The 21,779-nt window shown below is 50.9% G+C and overlaps 1 protein-coding gene across 1 annotated transcript; it reads left to right on the top strand.

Moving 5' to 3' along the window:
* Positions 1-817: 817 nt before the first annotated feature.
* Positions 818-19,137, top strand: RAB3D (RAB3D, member RAS oncogene family). Its single transcript, XM_054463976.2, has 5 exons — positions 818-1,608; positions 3,480-3,768; positions 5,583-5,701; positions 5,793-5,917; positions 15,635-19,137. The coding sequence occupies exons 2-5, from the start codon at positions 3,541-3,543 to the stop codon at positions 15,820-15,822; spliced, it is 660 nt and encodes a 219-aa protein (XP_054319951.1). The 5' UTR covers positions 818-1,608; positions 3,480-3,540; the 3' UTR covers positions 15,823-19,137.
* The last annotated feature ends 2,642 nt before the right edge of the window (positions 19,138-21,779 follow it).

The following is a 21,779-nucleotide window of genomic DNA, read 5'->3' as shown; positions in this document are numbered from 1 at the left end:
TGCCTATGCTGGCCTTGAACTCCTGAGCTCAAGGAATCCTCCTGCCTCAGCCTCCCAAGGGGTTGGGATTACAGGCATCAGACACTGTGCCCAGCTTCATTTATTTTTTAATTAATTTATTTTTTTTTTGAGACAGAGTCTTACTCTGTCGTCTAGGCTGGAGTGCAGTGGCGCGATCTTGGCTCACTGCAACCTCCACCTCCTGGGTTCAAGCGATTCTCCTGCTTCAGCCTCCCAAGTAGTTCGGATTACAGGTGCGCACCACCATGCCCGGCTAATTTTTGTATATTTATTTATTTATTTGAGACAGAGTTTCACTCTTTTTGCCCAGGCTGGAGTGCAATGGCGTGATCTCGGCTCACTGCAACCTCCGCCTTCCGGGTTCAAGCAATTCTCCTACCTCAGCCTCCAGAGTAACTGGGATTACAGGCATGCGTCACCACGCCTGGCTAATTTTGTATTTTTTAGTAGAGACAGGGTTTCTTCACGTTGGCCAGGCTAGTCTCGAACTCCCGACCTCAGGTGATCTGCCCGCCTCGGCCTCCCAAAGTGCTGAGACTACAGGTGTGAGCCACCGTGCCTGGCCCCTAATATTTGTATTTTTTTTTTTAGTAGAGATGAGGCTTCACCATGTTGGCCAGGCTGGTCTCAAATTCCTGACCTCAAGTGATCCGCCTGCCTCGGCCTCCCAAAGTACTGGGATTACAGGCATAAGCCACCACGCCCGGCTCTCGTTTATTTTTATTTATTTGAAACAGGGTCTTGCTCTGTTGCCCAGGCTGGAGTGCTGTGGCGCAATCGAGGCTCACTGCAGCCTCGATGTCTCCAGCAATCCTCCTGCCTCAGCCTCCCAAGTAGCTGGGGTTACAGATGCACGCCACCATACCTGGCTAATTTTTGTTATTTTTAATAGAGATGAGGTCTCCTTACGATGCCCAAGCTGTTCTCAAACTCCTGGCCTCAAGTGATTCTCCTGCCTCGGCCTCCCAAACTGCTGTTATTACAGGCCACCGCGCCTGGCCTAGCCTACTTTAAGGCCGGCATTGCACTTGACAAACATAACTCAGATCAGAATCCTCCCACAACTCTGTGAGGTTGGGTACTCTTGCTATGAGCTACTTGACGGATGGGGAAACTGAGGCTCAAAGAGGTTAAGTAACGCGTCCAAAGCCACAAGACTAGAAAGTGGTGGAGCTGGGACTCGAACCAGGCCCCAGACTCTATGCTTTTAACAGCCGTGCGTATAGTAGAAGCTCTTTACAAGCAGTTGGGAAAATGAGATGTTGCTTGGCTAGGACGGGCTCTAGACACTTGGTGCAGCTTCCAGCCCCTCCCACCCGCTTTCTGCAAGCCCCGCCCAAGACTCGGCCCCTCTTAGTCCTTCCCCATCCCCCGCTCCGGGAACGGCCCCTCCTCCGCCTTCTGGGCGGAGCCCGCGCGGGATCCGGGTGGCTGCAGGCTGCTGGCTTCTGCGGCTGCGGGGTCGGGGTCGCGGCCAGGGCCAAGCCGCAGCGAGTTCACAGGCGGAACCCCTGTAGGCGGCGCCCCCTACGCGAGGTCACCCCTGGGAAGGAGCGCAGCCCACCCGGCCCCTCCGCATTCGAGCAGGTCTGTGGGGTACAGGAGTTTGGGAGGAGGGTAGGGGGTCTGGGGGACAAAGGCGGGGCTGCGGGGAACGCCTCTGCCCTCGCCCCCACCCAGCTGGGCACTTGGGAAGCGCTGATGGGGCGCGGGCGGGGCAGAGAGCCCAGCTGGGGACAGGCGTTGGGACCATATGGTGATGGGGGAAACTCCTGAGTCCACCTGCATTGGCTGGGGCGCCCCAAATCTAGTGAAGGGGAACAGAGGCGAGCCCTCCGGGGCCAGGCTTGAGGGAGGGTCGGCAGATGGTTAGAAAGAGGCGGGACCGACTGACACAGGTGAGCTAAGGCTGGGGGAGGTGGGGGCCCCAGCCTTGCGGCCTTGCCCTGCGTGGGGAAAGGTTTCCTGCCTCTTCTCTTCCCCTCCTTAAACTCGTTCTCCTGGAACACGGGGTGGGGCCGGTTGGGTCCTCGTTTAAAATTGAAAAAAGCCCCAAAGGCAGTTGAGAAATAGCTGTGCCAGGGCTCTCTCTGCCTCTGCCCTGCCTGCATCCAGGCCTTCTGCAGCCTCTCTGTGCGGTTCCCGCAGCGGCCATAGACAGCTGGGGAAACTGAGGCCTGGGAGAGGTTATGAGGGTTGAGGGAGCACCTTGGACTCGGATGAAGCAGCATGTTGGAGTGTGGGCAGATTCAAGGAGCCTAGCTGTGGGACAGATTGCCTGGAAAGACCAGGGGTGGGCAGCAGTGGTCGTGGTAGTGAGGTTGTGTTAATTAAGTGGCTGGGATCGTTTCCTTGGGTATAAGGACTCTCACTCCTGCCTCCGTGGACTGGGGCTGGAGTGAGTCAGCCTTGGGCAGAAGGAGACAGGCCCGGCCCCTTTGACAAATAGAAAATAGCAGTACCCATTTAGGGGGTAGAACTGGACTTTAAACCTGGGCCCTGTACATAGAAAACCCCTTCCCCTTGGAACTCAGAGAAGGGGTTGTATTTGGCATGAGTTGGTGGGGGGCAGGCACCCCAGTGGCTGACACCTGCCAAAGTCAACACCCAAGCCTTAATCGGGGGCTCTATCCAGCTTATCCAGCTGGCAGGTCCTCCCCCCACCCCACCCCAGCTTACACCTGGGCCACACCAGCTGCACACGCTGGGGCGAAGTCCACACCTGTGCCTTCTCCAGAATCTAGTTCTGCAGCGGCCAGAGCCCCTTACCCTTGGCCTTGCACTTGAACCCTTTGCTAGGCCTCTGGGTTTCCAGACAGGAAAGGTCTCCCCACCCTCCACCCCAATAAAGACTCAGTTACGCCACAGGGTGTGAAGATTAAACAGCAGTCACATTTTTTGTGCCCCAGCTCTATACCAGGCACTGTCTAATGACCGTTACGTGTGTTAATACCTTCCCACTGGAAGGAACGTGACCACCCGAGGATGGACTTTTTCTTGTCCTATTCACAGCTGCATTTCCACAGAGAACAGGGCCTGGCAGAGAGTAAGCATTTGTTGAATGAATAAAGAAACACATTTTAGGTTGGGCGTGGTGGCTCATGCCTGTAATCCTAGCACATTGGAAGGCTGAGGCAGGAGGATCACTTGAGCCCAGGAGATCAAGACTGCAGTGAGCTATGATCACGCCACTGCGCTCCAGCCTCAGGCAACAGAGCGAGATCTTGTCTCTGAAAAAAAAAAAGAAGAAAGAAAGAAACTCGTTTTAGGCTCACAACCAACTACTCTTTCAGGAAGGGACTATGACAAACATCCCATTTTGCAGAAGAGGACATTGAGGTCTAGAGGGGGCAAGCAATGCATCCAGCATCACTTGGTCTCCAAGTGACGGAGCTGAGATTTGAATCCAGGCCTGGTGCATCCACAGGAGCTGTTATTGATGTTTGATTCCCCTGCAGGACGCCCGTCTCCTCTCCCTGAAGATTTCAGGTCTCCCTGTCCCAGGAGGCTTGTGCCAAGATGGCATCAGCTGGAGACCCCCAGGCAGGCCCACGGGATGCAGCAGATCAGAACTTCGACTATATGTTCAAACTGCTACTGATAGGCAACAGCAGCGTGGGCAAGACTTCCTTCCTGTTCCGATATGCGGACGACTCCTTCACGCCCGCCTTCGTCAGTACTGTGGGCATCGACTTCAAGGTCAAGACCGTCTACCGCCATGACAAGAGGATCAAGCTGCAGATCTGGGTAGGCTGGGAGGCTGGCTGTGGGTTGGGGGTGGGGTCCCTCCAGGAAAGTTCATTGGAGGGTTCTTTTTTTTTTTTTTTGAGACAGAGTCTCGCTCTGTCGCCCAGGCTGGAGGGCAGTGGCGCGATCTCGGCTCACTGCAACCTCCATCTCCTGGGTTCAAGCGATTCTCCTGCCTCAACCTCCCGAGTAGCCGGGATTACAGGTGCCCACCACCATGCCCGGCTAATTTTTGTACTGTTAGTAGAGGTGGGGTTTCACCATGTTGGCCAGGCTGGTCTCAAACTCCTGACCTCAGGTGATCCACCCGCCTCGGCCTCCCAAAGTGCTGGGATTACAGGCATGAGCCACCGTGCCTAGCCTCATTGGAGAGTTCTTCTGGCTGTGGGGAGGGTTCTCAAGTGAGGAGAAGTAGCCCAGAGTTGGGATGTGCACTTGGGGCAGGTGTGAAGAGTAGGGAGGAATTATCTACTAATCTACTAGGTGAATTTATCAGGATGAGGGGACATGCCCTGACCTGGTTGGGGGGACTCCGAGGGAGACTGTGTGTGTATATATATATATATATATATATATATATTTTTTTTTTTTTTTTTTTTTTTTTCTCTCGAGACGGAGTCTTGCTCTGTCACCCAGGCTGGAGCACAATGGCACAATCTTGGCTCACGGCAACCTCCGCCTCCTGGGTTCAAGCAGTTCTCCTGCCTCAGTCTCCCGAGTAGCTGGGATTACAGGTGCATGCCACCACACCCGGGTAATTTTTTATACTTTTAATAGAGATGGGGTTTCACCATGTTGGCCAGGCTGGGCTCGAACTCCTGACCTCGTGATCTGCCCACCTCGGTCTCCCAAAGTGCTGGGATTACAGGCGTGAGCCACCGTGCCTGGCAGGGAGACAGTATTATTCCTGGGGGTCTGATTGCAGAGATGATACTAACCTAAGACATGTTTGAAGTACTCGTGACACTAAGCGTGGTGGCTCATGCCTGTAATCCTAACACTTTGGGAGGCCGAGGTGGAGGATCACTTGAGCCCAGCAGTTCCAGATCAGCCTGGACAACATAGCAAGATCTCATCTCTAAAAAAACTTTAAACGTTAGCCCAGCGTGGTAGCTCCCACCTGTAGTCTCAGCTATTCAGGAGGCTGAGGCGAGAGGATTGCTTGAGCCCAGGAGTTTGAGGCTGCAGTGAGCTATGATTGCACCACTGCACTCCAGCATGGGTGACAGGGCGAGACCCCATCTATTAAAAAAAGAAAGAAAGAAAAAAGAAAGATTCCAGGTGCTGGTGACCAATGGGGAAGAGTTTTGGGTACCATCTTAGAGGGGACCACTGGGACCCCCATTGGACCGACCTGGTCTGCAGAGTCACACCCAGCCCCCTCTCCCAACTTAGCTGCTGGTAACAATCATCATGGTAGCAAGAGTACCAAGGTGTCCTGTCAAGATGGTACCATCTGGCCCAGTTGGTTCTTATTTGCAGTTGTTAAGTTGGTTCTTACAGACAAGGTCAAAGGGGCTCATTAGTCTGTGAGAGGCCACTGACCCCTGAGACTTGGAACCCCTCAAGGGCAAGCCCAAGTCTCTCCCTCATCAGACTGGGGAGGTCCCTTGGTAATGAATCCATGCCTCCCCCATCAGACTGGGGTTGTGAAGGCAGGATCTGTGTATTCTCCATCAGACCGGAGGTTGTACAAGCAGGTCTGTGTCTCCCCCATAAGACTGGGGCTATGAGCACAGGGCAGTGCCCCTCTCAGACAGGGGTGGACTGGGAAACAGGTAGTTCCCAGCCAACTGCCACTGCCATTTGTCCAGGACACGGCGGGCCAGGAGCGCTACCGCACCATCACCACAGCCTACTACCGGGGAGCCATGGGCTTCCTGCTCATGTATGACGTCGCCAATCAGGAATCCTTTGCCGCTGTGCAGGACTGGTAAGTGCTTGCTGATCATGGACCCCTGATCTTTGCCCTCTCCTCTGACCCCTAAACCCCGGCTCATGGCTCACCACTGGTAACTCTGCAGGGCCACGCAAATCAAGACCTACTCCTGGGACAACGCCCAGGTCATCCTGGTGGGGAACAAGTGTGACCTGGAGGACGAACGTGTCGTGCCTGCAGAGGATGGCCGGAGGCTCGCCGACGACCTTGGTTAGTGCCCAGCCTGGGCCACAGGCCCTGGTCTCCCAGAACCAAACCCTCATCCCCATCCTCTGATTCAGGGTCCAACCCAGTCACTGATCCTTTGAGGATCTGCCCAGGAAAATACCCATGTGTATGCCACATGTCCCGTTTAATTGCAGGGGATCCATGTGCAGGAACTCCCACTGCCCCACTGCCTATCTCCTGGGAACCCAGAAAAACCATTTCTGGAAATTGATCCTAGAGATACAGATCCCTCCCAAGTGTCTCACAGTTGGAGAACCAAGTGGACATAAACTATATTCACACGGTGGAATATTATGCAGCCATGGAAAAGGATGGGGATGTTCTTTATTTTTTTATTTTTTATTTTTTTGAGATGGAGTCTCGCTCTGTCGCCCAGGCTGGAGTGCAATGGCGCGATCTCGGCTCACTGCAGCCTCCACCTCCCAGGTTCAAGAAATTCTCCTGCTTCAGCCTCCCAAGCAACTGGTACTACAGGCGCGTGCCACCATGCCCAGCTAATTTTTTGTATTTTTAGTAAAGACGGGGTTTCACCGTGTTAGCCAGGATGGTCTCGATCTCCTGACCTCGTGATCCGCCCACCTTGGCCTCCCAAAGTGCGGGGATTACAAGCATGAGCCACCACGCCTGGCCTTTTTTTTAATTTTGTGTAGAGACAGGGTCTCGCTATGTTGCCCAGGCTGGCCTCGAACTCCTGGCCTCAAGTGATCCTCCCTCCTCAGCCTCCCAAAGTGCTAGGATTGCACGCATGAGCCACCACACCTGGCCAAGGGGATGTTCTTTATGGTTTGTTTTTGTTTTTGTTTTGAGATGGAGTCTCACTTTGTCGCCCAGGCTGGAGTGCAGTGGCGCGATCTTGGCTCACTGCAACCTCTACCTCCTGCATTCTCTATCTCCTGCGATTCTCCTGCCTCAGCCTCCTGAATATCCGGGATTACAGGTGTGCGCAGCACGCCTGACTCATTTTTGTATTTTCAGTAGAGATGGGGTTTCGTCATGTTGGCCAGGCTGGTCTTGAACCCCTGACAGGTGATCCACCTGCCTCGGCCTCCCAAAGTGTTGGGATTACAGGCATGAGCCACCATGCCCGGCTGTTTTGTTCCAGCAAAATAGTGGCTACGACTGCTTTCTTTAGTCCAGGAGTCAGCAAACCTTTTCTTAAAGGGCCAGATAGTAAATTTTTTTGGCCATACAGTCTCTATGGCAACTACTCAACTGTGCATGACAGCAGCCATAGACAACGCATAAATGAATGGGTGTGACTGTTTGCCAATAAAACTTTATTTGTGGCTGGGTGTGGTGGCTCATGCCTGAAATCCCAGCACTTGGGGAGGCTGAGGCAGGCAGATCACCTGAGGCCAGGAGTTCTAGACCAGCCTGGCCAACATGGCAAAACCCCGTTTCTACTAAAAATACATAAAAATTAGCCGGGCATGGTGGCAGATGCCTGTAATCCCAGCTACTTGGGAGGCTGAGGCAGAAGAATCGCTTGAACCTGAGAGGCGGAGGCTGCAGTGAGCCAATATCCTGCTACTGCACTCAAGCCTGGGCAATGGAGGGAGACTCTGTCTCAAAAAAAAAAAAAAAGAAAGTAACTGATGCTTGCAATCAATTTTTAACCCCAGCTTTCTCATAAGCCCCATCAAAGCCAGCACCCTATGTGCAAAATTCAGAAGGCACAGGAAGAGACTAAGACAATAACTCACTCCCCACTTCCAGTTCTGGTCTCCCAGCTTCTCTGGTTCTTGTATCTCTTTCCAGAAATATCCTGAGCACCTACAGGCATTAACAACACATTGGCTACTTTTTTGTTTTACACAGATGTTCCCTACTGTATATACCCTTTCCTGCATTTTGAATTTTTCTACTAAATAATATATCCTAGAAATATTTCTCGGCCGGGCGCAGTGGCTCACGCTTCTAATCCCAGCACTTTGGGAGGCCAGGGCGGGTGGATCATGAGGTCAGGAGATCAAGACCATCCTGGCTAACACTGTGAAACTCCGTCTCTACTAAAAATACAAAAAAATTAGCCAGTGTGGTGGCGGCGCCTGTAGTCCCAGCTTCTCGGGAGGCTGAGGCAGGAGAATGGTGTAAACCCGGGAGGCGGAGCTTGCAGTGAGCCGAGATCGCACCACCGCACTCCAGCCTGGGCGACAGAGCGAGACTCTGCCTCAAAAAAAAAAAGAAATATTTCTCCAGCAGCCCCAGAGCTGGCTCATTCTTTTGCATGGCTGTGTGCTATTCCATTTCGTGTTTCCTTAACCTTTTCCTCTGTTGACAGCCATGGAGATTATTGCTAGCCTTTTCCTCTGACAAATGCAGCTGCAGCCATCATTTTTACATGTATTTCTTTGGGCACATGTGGCAAGAAATCTGTCAGTTTGATCACAGATGTTTTTAACACTTTTTTTTTTTTGAGATGGAGTCACTGCACCTGGTTGGTTTTTATAGGCCCGGCCTACACTTTTTTTAAAAAATAACTTTTGCCAGGAATGGTGGCATGTGCTTGTAATCTCAGCTACTCTGGAGACTTATTTAGGCGGATTGCTTCAGGCCAAGAATTTGAGACCAGCTTGGGCAATATAGCGAGACCCTGTCTCAAAAAAGGAAGAAAATAATAACTTTTTGTGATAAAAATGTTCAAATACTCCCAGCACATTGGGAGGGCAAGGTGGGTAGATCACTCGAGCCCAGGACTTTGAGACCAGCCTGGTCAACATGGCAAACCCTGTCTGTACAAAAAAAAGCAAAAATTAGCTAGGCATGGTGGTGCACACCTGTAGTCTCAGCTACTCAGGAGGCTGAGGTGGGAGGATCGCTTGAGCCTGGGAGGCAGAGGTTGCATTCAGCCAAGATTGCACCACTGTATGCCAGCCTGGGCGACAGAGCAAGACCTTGTCTCAAAAAAAATGAAATAAAATAAGAAATGTTCGGCCAGGCCTGGTGGCTAATGCCTGTAATCCCAGCACTTTAGGAGGCTGAGGCAGGCAGATCACCTGAGGTCAGGAGTTTGAGACCGAGCTGACCAACATGGTGAAATTTCATCTCTACTAAAAATACAAAATTAGCCGGTCGTGGTGGCGCATGCCTGTAATGCCAGCTACTCTGGAGGCTGAGGGAGGAGAATCGCTTGAACCCAGGAGGCGGAGGTTATGTGAGCTGAGATCGCGCCATTGCACTCCAGCCTGGGTAACAGCGAAACTCCATCTAAAAAAAAGTTCAAATACATTCACAAGTAGAAAGGAATATATAATAGACTTTCATAAAACATTATTCAGCATAATTAGATCTCAACATTTATTCAATCTTGAATCATCTATTCCCCCAAAATACTTTTCCTTTTTTTCCTAGAGCATTGAGAAATAAGCCCTTGACATCGAGCCCTTTTGTCTGTAAACACTTCGCTGTAAACAAAACAACTCCAGCTGTTTTGTTGTTGTTGTTTAAATAATAGAGACAAAGGCTCACCCTTTCACCCAGGCTGGAGTACAGTGGTGTGATCCCACCACTTTAGGAGGCTGAGGAGGGAGGATTGCTTGAGCCCAGGGGTTGGAGACCAGCCTGGGCAACATAGTGAGACCCCAACTCTACAAAGTAAGTTTAAAGCTCCCTGTAGCCTCGGACTCCTGGGTTCAAGCCATTCTGCTGCCTCAGCCTTTCAAGTAGCTGGGACTACTAGTGTAAGCCAGCATACTGGCTAATTTTTTATTTTTATTTTTTGTAGAGACGAGGTCTCACTATATTGCCCAGGCTGGTCTTGAACTCCTGGGCTCAAGCAGTCGGCCTGCCTCAGCCTCCCAAAGTGTTGGGATTACAGGCATGAGCCACGGCACCTGGTTGGTTTTTACATTTTTAAGTGGTTGAAAAAAAAAATAATATGACATGGGAAATTTATATGAAATTCAAATTTGTATCTATAAATGTTTTTCTGAGACACAGCCATACCCTTTCTAAAAAAAAATTTTTTTACACGGAGTCTTGGTCTTGTCGCCCAGGCTGGAGTGCAATGGCGCGATTTCGGCTCACTGCCACCTCTGCCTCCCCGGTTCAAGCGATTCTCCTGCCTCAGCTTCTTGAGTAGCTGGGATTACAGGTGCCCGTCACCACAGGGCCTGGCTAATTTTTGTATCTTTAGTAGAGATGGGGTTTCACTATGTTGGCCAGGCTGGTCTGGAACTCCTGACCTCAGGTGATCCACCCGCCTCGACCTCCCAACCATTTATTTTTTTAATTTATTTTTTATTTTTTTTGAGACAAGGTCCCTCTCTGGTGCTGAGGCTGGAGTGCAGTGGCACGATCATAACTCAAAGCAGCCTCCAACTCCTGGGCTCAAGTGATCCTCCCACCTCAGCCTCCCAAGTAGCTGGGACTCCAGGTGTACTCCACCACACCTGCCTAATTAAAAAAAAATTTTTTTGCCGGGTGCAGTGGCTCACGCCTGTAATCCCAGCACTTTGGGAGGCCGAGGTGGGTGGATCACAAGGTCAGAAGCTTGAGACCACCCTGGCCAACATGGTGAAACCCCGTCTCTACTAAAAATACAAAAACATTAGCCGGGTGTGGTGGTACACACCTGTAATCCCAGCTACTCAGGAGGCTGAGGCAGGAGAATTCCTTGAACCTGGGAGGCAGAGGTTGCAGTGAGCCGAGATCGTGCCACTGCACTCCAGCTTGGGCAACAGAGCGAGACTCCGTCTCAAAAAAAAAAACCAAAAAAACCAAAAACATTTTAAGAGATAGGTCTTGCCATGTTGTCTGGGCTGATCTTGAACTCCTGGGCTTAAGCAATCCTCCCACCTTAGCCTCCCAAAGTGCTGGGATTACAGGAGTGAGCTCACACCCGTGCTCAGTTGATGCCTATTTGTTGATGCATTGTCTATGGTTGCTATTGTTTATGGTAATCACACGTCTGTAATTACAGGCTGTCTCAATACAGAAAAGGGTATATACAGTGCTTCAAGCGTGGAATTGAATAATTGAGACAGAGACCATATGACCCAGAAAGCCGAAAATATTTACGATCTGGCCCTTTACAGAGGAGGTTTGCTGACCTCTGAGCCGTAACCAGTCCCTTCCCCCTTTTATTCTTGCCATTGCTTTGTTGGAGAAACTGGGTCTCTGTTCTGTGGGGCAGGGCCCTGGATCCCCAGTTAGCCTGGAAGTAGTGAAATCAGTTACGCCCGCCATGGGCTGGAATACTTGGAGGTGTTTCCCACACCTACTTGCAGATTATATCTGGGGTCTCGGGGTAAAGGGAGATTCTCACTTTCTGTTATTATGTTTAAAATATTGGAATACAGGCCGGGTTTGGTGGCTCACGCCTGTAATCCTAGCACTTTGGGAGGCTGAAGTGGGCAGATCACTTGATGTCAGGAGTTCGAGACCAGCCTGGCCAACATGGTAAAACCCTGTCTCTACCAAAAATACAAAAATTAGCTGGGTGTGGTGGCACGTGCCTGTAATCCCAGCTACTTGGAAAGCTGAGGTATGAGAACCGTTTGAACCCGGGAGGCGGAGGTTGCAATGAGCCGAGATCGTGCCATTGCATTCCAGCCTGGGTGATGGAGTGAGCCAGTATCTCACACACACACACAAAGAAGATTGGAGTACAAAGCAGGAGACAGAATTTGATCCCAATTTTTTTTTCTTTTCTTTTCTTTTTTTTTTTTTTTTTTGAGATGGAGTTTCGCTCTTGTTGCCCAGGCTGGAGTGCAGTGGCGCAATCTCGGCTTGCTGCAACCTCCGCCTCCCAGGTTCAAGCAATTCTCCTGCCTCAGCCTCCCGAATAGCTGGGATTACAGGCATGTACCGCCACACCTGGCTACTTTTGTATTTTTAGTAGAGAGGGGTTTTACCATGTTGGTCAGGCTGGTATCAAACTCCTGACCTCAGGTGATCTGCTGCCTCGGCCTCCCAAACTACTGGGATTACAGGTGTGAGCCACCGCGCCTGGCCTGATTCCAATTTTGTAGGAAAAAAAGCCAGACACACATACATGTGCACACACACATCCCCTACAAACCTAACCCCAACAATGACATATTTATATAGAAAAAGACTAAAGGCTGGGCATAGTGGCTCATGCCTATAATCCTTGCACTTTGGGAGGTCAAGGCAGAAGGATCACTTGAGTCTAGGAGTTAGAGACCAGCGTGGGCAACATGGTGAAGCTCCACCCCTATAAAAAAATACTAAAAATTGGCTGTGTGTGGTGGCACACCCCTATAGTCCCAGCTACTTGGGAGACTGAGAGGGGCCCAAAAGTTGAGGCCGCAGTGAGTTATGATCACACCACTGCACTCCAGCCTGGGCAACAGAGGGAGACTCTGTCTAAAAAAAAAAAAAAAAAAAGATGAATAAATACTAGAAAGCTAAATAGCAAAACACCAATAGTAATTGTTTCCAAGTGATGAGATTACAAATTACTTTTATCTCTTTCTCCATACATTTCTTTGTGTTTTTGTTTTGAGACAGGGTCTCACTCTGTTGCCCAGGCTGGAGTGCAATGGCATGACCTCGACTCACTGCAGCCTCAACTTCCCTGGCTCAGGTCATCCTCCCGCCTCAGCCTCCCAAGTAGGTGGGATTGCAGGTGCATGCCACCACACCTGGCTAATATTTATTTATTTATTTTTTTTGAGATGGAGACTCACTCTGTTGCCAGGCTGGAGTGCAGTAGCATAATCGCGGCTCACTGCAACCTCCACCTCCCGGGTTCAAGCGATTCTTCTGCCTCAGCCTCCTGAGTAGCTGGGACTGCAGGCACGCGCCACCACATAAAGCTAAATTTTGTATTTTTAGTAGAGATGTGGTTTCACCATATTGGCCCCAGGCTGGAACCCCTGACCTCGTGACCCACCCACCTTGGCCTCCCAAAGTGCTGAGATTACAGGAGTGAGCCACCACGCCTGGCTCGCCCCCCGCCCTTTTTTTTTTTTTTTTGAGATAGCATCTTGTTCTGTCACCCAGCCTGGAGTGCAATGGCACAATCTCAGCTCACTGCAACCTCCACCTCCCAGGTTCAAGTGATCCTCCTTCTTCAGCCTCCTAAGTAGCTGGGATCACAGGTGTGCACCACCATGGCCAGCTAATTTTTGCATTTTTAGTAGACACGGGGTTTCATCATGTTGGCCAGGCTGGTCTTGAACTCCAGACGTCAAGTGATCCACTCACCTTGGCCTCCCAAAATGCTGGTATTACAGGCGTGAACCACCATGCTCGGCCTTAATTTTTATATTTTCTTTAGAGATTGGGTCTTGCTATGTCTCGAACTTCTGAGCTCAGGTACCCACTTGCTTCAGTCTCCCAAAGTACTGGGATTATAGGCTGTCTCAATACTTACCTGTAGTTTCTAGTTTCTCCAGTACATTTCTCTATTGAATAACATCCAAAAAATATATATTTTTTTCCTTTTAGAATTTCCTTTTTAAAATTTTTATTTATTTTAGAGACAGGGTCTCCCTACGTTACCCAGGCTGGTCTTGAACTCCTGGGTTCAAGTGATTCTCCTGCCTTGGCCTCCTGAGTAGTTGGGATTACAGGCGCATACCACCACGCCTGGTTAATATCAGAAAAATAAGCCGGGCGCGGTGGTTCATGCCCGTAATCCCAGCACTTTGGGAAGCTGAGGCAGGTGGATCATCTGAGGTCAAGAGTTCGATACCAGCCTGGCCAAAATAGCGAAACCCCATCTCTACTGAAAATACAAAAATTAGCCTGGCATGGTGGTGCACACCTGCAGTCCCAGCTCCTTGGGAGGCTGAAGCAGGAGAATCACTTGAACTCAGGAGGTGGAGGTTGCAGTGGGCTGAGATCATGCCGTTACACTCCAGCCTGGGCAACAAGAGCGAAACTCTGTCTCAACAAAAAGAAAAATAAAGAACACAGATGGTACGAGGCAAGGTCACGCGTGGATAAGGAAACACCAAATCTGCCCAGGAAGACAGCGGGATGGCTTTGATATCTCTGGGCTGACAGTAGGAGATCTAAGTTCATGTCCTGCCTCTGCTATTCATTCATTTACCCATTCATTCATTCATTCAACCATTCAGCAGACAATTTCTAAACACCCTCTCCGTGTCAGGCACTGGGTACAGCCATGGCGGAAATCCTGCCTGCCTGGAGCTGGCTTTCTAGTAGCGGAGACAGATAATAAATGGATAATTACACACCTAACTCATTATGATTCCATTTTTATAGTGCAGCATGACACACAGAGAAGACAGGCCCACTTACCCTTGGCCACGTGTAACGTGGCAGGCATTTGTCTGAATTCCTGGCTTACCTTGGTGATGTGGCAGGTGGGGCTGCATGGAGATTCAGGGACAGCTCCTCTCAGGCAGACCCCTCAGGAACCTTAAAAGGATGCAGGAAGCCCAGCGTGGTGGCTCACGCTGGTAAACCCAGCACTTTGGGAGGCCTAGGCGGGAGGATTGCTTTAGGCCAGCAGTTCAAGACCAGCCTGCGCAACATAGTGAGACCCCCACCTCTACAAGAGAAAAAATTTAAAAATTAGCCGGGTGTGGTGGGGCGCACCTGTAGCCCCACCTACTCAGGGGGCCAAGGCGGGAGGATCGCTTGAGCCCAGGAGGTTGAGGCTGCTATGAGCCATGTTCATACCACTACACTCCGGCCTGGGCAATAGAGAGAGACCGTTTCTCTTTTAAAAAAAGCAATGGAAAATGTGACTTGATGGGTCTCCTGACCATGCCTTTCTGTGTAGCAGAAATTGGGTGGAAGCTGAGCTATAGCCACCTGTGGGCACTGCCATGGCCGCTGGGCAGCAGAACTCTTCATGTACCCTCCCACCTACACTCTTGCAGCCACTGCCTCGTGACAAAGAGGTTCTTAGGATTGTCCAGACCATGGCTGCAGCCGCAGGGTTTCGTTTTGTTTTGTTTTTGAGACAGGTTCTTGCTCCATCACCCAGGCTGGTGTGCAGTGGTGTGATCATGGCTCACTGCAGCCTTGACATCCTGGGCTCAAACCAGTCTCCTGCCTCAACCTTCCGAGTAGCTGAGACTGCAGGTGAACGCCACCATGCCCATCTATTTTTTTTTTTTTTAATAGAGTCTCGCTCTGTTGCCCAGGCTGGAGTGCAGTGGTGTGATCTCAGCTCAGTGTAACTTCCGCCTCCCAGATTCAAGCAATTCTCCTGCCTCAGCCTCCCAAGTAGCTGGGATTACAGACGCTTGCCACCATGCCCAGCTAATTTTTTGTCTTTTTAGTAGAGACAGGGTTTCACCATGTTGGTCAGGCTGGTCTTGAACTCCTGACCTCCAATGATCCTCCTGCCTCGGCCTCCCAAAGTGCTGGGATTACAGGCATGAGCCACCTCACCTGGCCACCCATCTACTTTTTTAAAAAATTTATTGTAGAGATAGGGCCTTGCTATGTTGCCCAGGCTGGTCTTGAACTCCTGGCCTCAAGCAATCCTCCCGCCATAGCTTCCCTTAGTGCCAGAATTACAGGCATAAGCCCCTGCGCCTGGCCTGCCACAGATTTTTATCATTGGTAGGATCATCATTCCCATTTTACAGATGGGCAAACTGAGGCTTGGAGCGGCAAAGGCACACAACCAAATTCCCACAGCAGGATAAAGAGCAGAACTAGGCTTAGAAGCCAGGTTTCTGTGATGCCACAGCTGAGACTCTGCCCATCAGGGGTCTTACGAGTGTCCCCACCTTGACATTCATCCAGGTTTCGAGTTCTTTGAAGCCAGTGCCAAGGAGAACATCAATGTGAAGCAGGTCTTCGAGCGCCTGGTGGATGTCATCTGCGAGAAGATGAACGAGTCCCTGGAACCCAGCTCCAGCTCAGGCAGCAACGGGAAAGGCCCAGCCGTGGGGGATGCTCCAGCCCCCCAGCCCAGCAGCTGCAGCTGCTAGAGATGGCCCCCAACCCCCCACCCACCCCTCTCCTGCCTCAGCAGGGACTGTGATCGAGGCATGAGCCACAGTGGTTATCTCCAAGCTCAGGGCAATCCCTTCCCTCCTGTCAACTGCCCCCCGACTCCTGCATGGCTCATTCCTTCACAATGTTGCCGTGGCTGCCAGGTTCCGCAGGCAGCCCCAGTGGGAGGCTACGGACCATGGGGACTCAGCTCTGCATGGCAGGCAGGGGCCCGGGGACATTGGCATGAGCTTGCTGCTTTCCAGGGTGTGTTAAGGAGGGTGGCCGTGGGTGACACGTCCCACTCTGTCTGATGGAGGGGCATCCGTGGTACCTTCTAGCTTAGAACCATTTTCCAGGTCTCTTCTGGGTTGGGCAGGACTGATATTCCCAAGCTGGTGGAAGATGGTTCATCTTCTTCCTCGCGTAGTGTGGGTTCTTGGAGTTCATCCAGGGAAGGCGGCGCCTCTTTCTCAGGTCCTGCAGGCTGGTCTCTGAGCCTGCCCCCACGAACTTTCTGGATTCCAAGATGGGATGGTGATTTTGACCCCTGCAGACCCTCTGCTTGCAAAAACCAGCATTAAAGCGGCTTTTCCCCATTGTAGAAGGGACAGGGAGTCAGATCCCCTCAATCCCCCCGGCTTCAGGGACCCCAGAAGTGCCTTCCAAGCTTCCCCCAAGATCCACATCACCCACGACCTGCCACTGTTTTTGCTGTGTTCACCGGATCTCTGATCCTGAATTTAATTCTGGAACTATGGACCACATTAGATGGGGCAGAGATTTGCCCAACCCCTAGCACTCTGGTTCTGGGCTCTCGGCCAGAAGTTAATTAACCTCAGAGCCAGGAGCCTGGGGCCTCCCTCCCAGGCCCCGTTTAGCTGGTTGTGTTTTAAGCAAGTTCTTGCCCAATCATACATCCTGCTAGAAAAGGAAATGAAGCAACGTTCCCAGCCACCACAGGCAGTTGTCGGCGACTTTCTGATGTAAGCTCCTCCGACTTGAGGGGGGCCCTTCGACACCCAACGTCCATTTCCCAATCCTTGTCATTGGCAGGGCCCAGGGATGTGACAATTTTTGCTAATGGAGGAGTCACTTTTTTTTTTTTCTTTTTGAGATGGTCTCGCTCTCTCGCCCAGGCTGGAGTGCAGTGGTGCAATCATAGCTCATCACAGCCTCAAACCTAGGGGTCACTTCTAAGGGATGCTGGGGGTTGGGTGGAAGGGGTGAGGAGGTAGGATTGAGTAACTTGCTGTCATTGCTTGTACTTTGTAGACAGCCTGAGAGTGGCGGGCCCTTATGTGAATGGGGGGGATGGGCTGTGATCAGTGCCGGGGGGTTCCCTGAAGCTGGGGTCCCCACCTCCAGGGGCTTCTGCTCAGAGGTTATGTGTGCAGTTTGAAGATGTACGTCTTGACCTCCAGTTTAGAGGCACTTTCTGCCCATCAGATTCCAAACTCTAGGGGCGCAGCACCTCTTCTTTGCTCCCAAACACCAACCAACGCCCCTTAACAGGACCAGCACTGTTAGGATGGCTAAGCGGATGTTTTATGTTCCCACCTCCCCGACTCTGTTTCAGAGGTTGTGTCTGCTCCCCCAGCCCCTGAAGCCAAAATGACTTCCTGCAGCTTTCATGAGCTCAGCCTCTTCCCTGGGGTATGTGTGAGGGGGGAAAGCCTGGTTCAAGTTTAGATTTATTTCTAGGGAGCCCTGGTTTCTTCATACCAGAGGCTACCCTTAGAACTTTGGAGTGAGGGTATCTTTTTTTGTGGTTTTTTTGATACAGAGTCTCGCTCTGTCGCCCAGGCTGGAGTGCGGTGGCACAATCTCAGCTCACTGCAACCTCCACCTCCAGGGTTCAAGTGATTCTCCTGCCTCAGCCTCCCGAGTAGCTGGCATTACAGGCACCTGCCACCACACCTGGCTAATTTTTGTATTTTTAGTAGAGAAGGGGTTTCACCATGTTGGTGAGGCTTGTCTCAAACTGACTTCAAGTGATCCACTTGCTTCGGCCTCCCAAAGTGCTTGAATTACAGGCGTGAGCCATCACGCCCAGCCGAGGGTATCTTTTATACCAACAAATTAGATGACTGAGGTGAAATGGACAAATCCTATACGCACACCAAGTGAGGGTATCTGAGTATGTGGGCGGGAGTCAAAAATTTTTAGTTACTTTAACACTAAAGTCAAACTAAAGCAGCTTCAAAAAGACTTAAGATGCAATATGGCCTGCTGAGGTTTTTGTTTGTTTGTTTGCTTGTTTTTTTTAAGACAGAGAGTCACTCTGTTGCCCAGGCCGGAGTGCAGTGGCATGATCTCAGCTCACTGCAACCTCCACCTCCTGGGTTCAAGCGATTCTCCTGTCTCAGCCTCCTAAGTAGCTGGGACTACAGGCACCTGCCACCACGCCCAGTTAAGTTTTGCATTTTTAGTAGCGACAGGGTTTCACCTTATTGGCCAGGCTGGTTTTGTTGGCCAATTGTCTCTAAACTGCTGTCAAAAAAAGGAATGGATCAGATTGTCTTGAATAGGGCAGAGCTAACCTGTAATCACCTGTGTGATGTGAAACAGCTTTGACTGCATCTTACTCCTGACCTGGCCTAAGCTTTCTGTTTACATAAGATTTTTCAAGAATTCAACTTCAAGTAGCAGCGGAGAGAGCTGCCTCAGGATTCTCTCAAAAACTGGGAATAATATGGGAACATTTGTTTCTTCTAAAAATAAGGCAAATGTTACATTGAATGATTTGGGGGATGAGGTTTAATTGGAAATGGTCTCTGGGGACTGAAAACTGATGTTTTTGCAGATTACCTCAGGGAAACGGAGGTTTGTTGAGTTTACAGACACATTTAACCAAAGGCCGTGGGAAAACCCCTCTCCAGCTCCAGGGGATTGAAGTCAGGAACACCCACTAACCAGTGCCTTCCTTCTTAACATTCACTTTTAGCAGCTTGTGTTTACATGGGCAGTTTTGATGGGAAATTGCCATGACCACAGCGGTTTGGAGTTCTGGGTTTTTTTTTTTCTTCTTTTTCGGGGGACTGGGGGACTCCTCCCAAGATCACATTTTAGCATCTTTCTCTCCTACTCCATTTAGAAAAACAAGTAAAGGGTGAAATGTGGTCTCAGTGTTAACGCGATAATTCCGCTACTGGCTCCTCCCTGATGATTCTGAAATACACTACTGAACGAGCTCTGGCTGGTCCTTTCTATCCTGGATGTGGTTCTTCTGTGTAGCAATTCCTTGATGTCCAGTTTGGAAAGATGTACTCTTTTCTCGACCAGAAAAAATTAAATCCGTCATGCCCAAATATAGTTGTGCTTTTATTTCCATTAGTGAAGTGCATTTCTGGGAAAGGGGGGTTGATTTGCAACTAAGCAGATGTCAGTCAAGGGCTCTTCAAGACACAGCAGAAACCTCACCGGGCCTCGGGCTGCCTCTCACTGGGTCTCATGGCCACCATCTTGACCTTGGAAAGCTCTGTTATATGGAAGGTAGTGAGGACACTATTTCTCTCAACTACTTCTAGTAAAAAGCTCAGTTCTCTCCACAGCAGCAAGAGGGCATCTGTGAACACCTGAGTCAGAGCACATCCCTCCTCTGCTTAGAACCTTCGATGGCTCCCACCTTACTTGCAGTAAATGCTGAAGTCCTTCCTGTGGCCCCAGGGCCCTGCATGATCTGATCCATCCCTTCCCCACCCACATCTCTCCACTGGCCTCCCCACACTTGCTCCCCTCCAGCCGCTCTGGCCTACTTGCTGCTATCTGAACATACCAGGCTCCTGCCCCAAGGCCTTTGCCCAGAATGTTCCCCCTGCCTCTGCCTGGATGGCCCTTACCCCAGGTAGTCACAGTTGATATGATTTAGCTTTGTGTCCCCACCCAAATCTCATCTTGAATTGTAATCCCCATAATCCCCACGTGCCAGGTGGAGGTCGTTGAATCATGGGGGCGGTTCCCCCATGCTGTTCTCCTGATAGCAAGTGAGTTCTCTCGAGATCTGATGGTTTTATAAGGGATTCTTCCGCCTTCTCTCGGCTCTTCTCCTTCCTGCCACCTTGTGAAGGAGGTGTCTGGCTTCCCCTTTGCCTTCTGTTATAATTGTAAATTTCCTGAGGCCTCCCCATCCATGCTGAACTGTGAGTCAATTAAACCTCTTTCCTTTTTTTTTTTTTTTTTTGAGACTCAGTCTTACTCTGCCACCCAGCTGGAGTGCAGTGGTGCCATCTCGGCTCACTGCAACCTCCGCCTCCCAGGTTCAAGCAATTCTCCTGCCTCAGCCTCCCAAGTAGCTGGGATTACAGGCACGCTCCACTACACCTGGCTAATTTTTGTGTTTTTACTAGAGACAGGGTTTCACTACGTTGGCCAGGCTGGTCTCGAACGCCTGACCTCATGATCTGCTCACCTTGGCCTCCCAAAATGCTGGGATTACAGGCGTGAACCACCGTACACGGCCAAACCTCTTTCCTTTATAAATTACCCAGTCTTGGGCAGTTCTTTCTAGCAGTAGGAAAACAGACTAATACAACAAAGCTCCCCTAACCGAACTTCCTCTTTTGGGTTACTGTGCAAATCTCACTTTCTCACTGCCCCCTCCCCAGTACTGCAATCTCCCTCCCCAGCATTTCTTTTTTCTTTTTCTTTTTTTTTTTTTTGGAGACAAGGTCTTGCCGTATGGCCCTGGCTGGAGTGCAGTGCCACAATCATGGCTCACTGCAGCCTCGAACTCCTGGACTCAAAGGATCCTCCCACTTCAGCCTCTTGAGTTTCTGGAACTACACAAGCACCACCACGTCCAGCTGATTGAGTGATTGAGAGATGGGATCTTGCTATGTTGCCCAGGCTGGTCTTGAACTCCCAGATTCCAGCCATCCTCCCAAAGTGCTGGGATTGGCCAGGCGTGGTGACTCATGCCTGTCATGCCAGCACTTTGGGAGGCTGAGGCAGGAGGATCACTTGAGGTCAGGAGTTTGAGACCAGCCTGGCTAACATGACAAAACCCCATCTCTACTAAAAATATAACAAATAGCTGGGCGTGGTGGCACGTGCCTGTAATCCCAGCTACTCGGGAGGCTGAGGCGGGAGAACGGCCTGAACCCGGGAGGCGGAGCTTGCAGTGAGCTGAGATCGCGCCACTGCACTCCAGTCCGGAAGACAACAGAGAAACTCCGTCTCAAAAAAAAAAAAAAAAAAAAAGTCCTCGCCGGGCGTAGTGGCTCAGTCAGGCCTGTAATCCCAGCACCTTGGGCGGCCGAGGCGGGCGGATCACGAGGTCAAGAGATCGAGATCATCCTGGCTAACACGGTGAGACCCCCGTCTCCATTGAAAATACAACAAAAAAATTAGCCGGGCATGGTGGCGGGCGCCTGTAGTCCCAGCTACGCGGGAGGCTGAGGCAGGAGAATGGCATGAACCCGGGAGGCGGAGGTTGCAGTGAGCCAAGATCGCGTCATTGCATTCCAGCCTGGGCGACAGAGCGAGACTCCATCTCAAAAAACAAAAAAACAACAAAAAACAAACAAAAAAACACAACCTAAATGACAGGTTTGGAGAGCTTCTGAGTTGATGAACATATACAGGTGCTGGAAGGGTGGTGCCCCCCTCCGCCAGAAAGGGTGTGGAAGAGCTGCACACCATCCCCCATACATTGCCCTCTTTATCACTTCCATTTGGCTGTTCCTGAGTTGTCTCCTTTGTTTTTTTTTTTGTTTTGTTTTGAGACAGAATCTCGCTCTGTCGCCCAGGCTGGAGTGCAGTGGCGCGATCTCGGCTCACTGCAAGCTCCGCCTCTCGGTTCAATCGATTCTTCCGCCTCAGCCTCCGGAGTAGCTAGGATTACAGGGCGTGCGCCACCACGCCCGGCTAACTTTTGCATTTTTAGTAGAGACAGGGTTTCATCGTATAGGCCAGGCTGGTCTCAGACTCCTTACCTCGTGATCCGCCCGCC

The sequence above is a fragment of the Pongo pygmaeus genome, chromosome 20 (assembly GCF_028885625.2).
Source record: "Pongo pygmaeus isolate AG05252 chromosome 20, NHGRI_mPonPyg2-v2.0_pri, whole genome shotgun sequence".
NCBI lineage: Eukaryota > Metazoa > Chordata > Mammalia > Primates > Hominidae > Pongo > Pongo pygmaeus.
This window is presented reverse-complemented; position numbering and strand designations above follow the sequence as displayed.

Excerpts from the sequence above, each read along its gene's own strand:
- RAB3D (XM_054463976.2), top strand. The coding sequence starts at position 3,541 with ATGGCATCAGCTGGAGACCCCCAGGCAGGCCCACGGGATGCAGCAGAT. Across the intron at positions 3,769-5,582 it reads GGATCAAGCTGCAGATCTGG|GACACGGCGGGCCAGGAGCG; the intron begins GTAGGCTGGGAG and ends CCATTTGTCCAG. Across the intron at positions 5,918-15,634 it reads GAGGCTCGCCGACGACCTTG|GTTTCGAGTTCTTTGAAGCC; the intron begins GTTAGTGCCCAG and ends ACATTCATCCAG.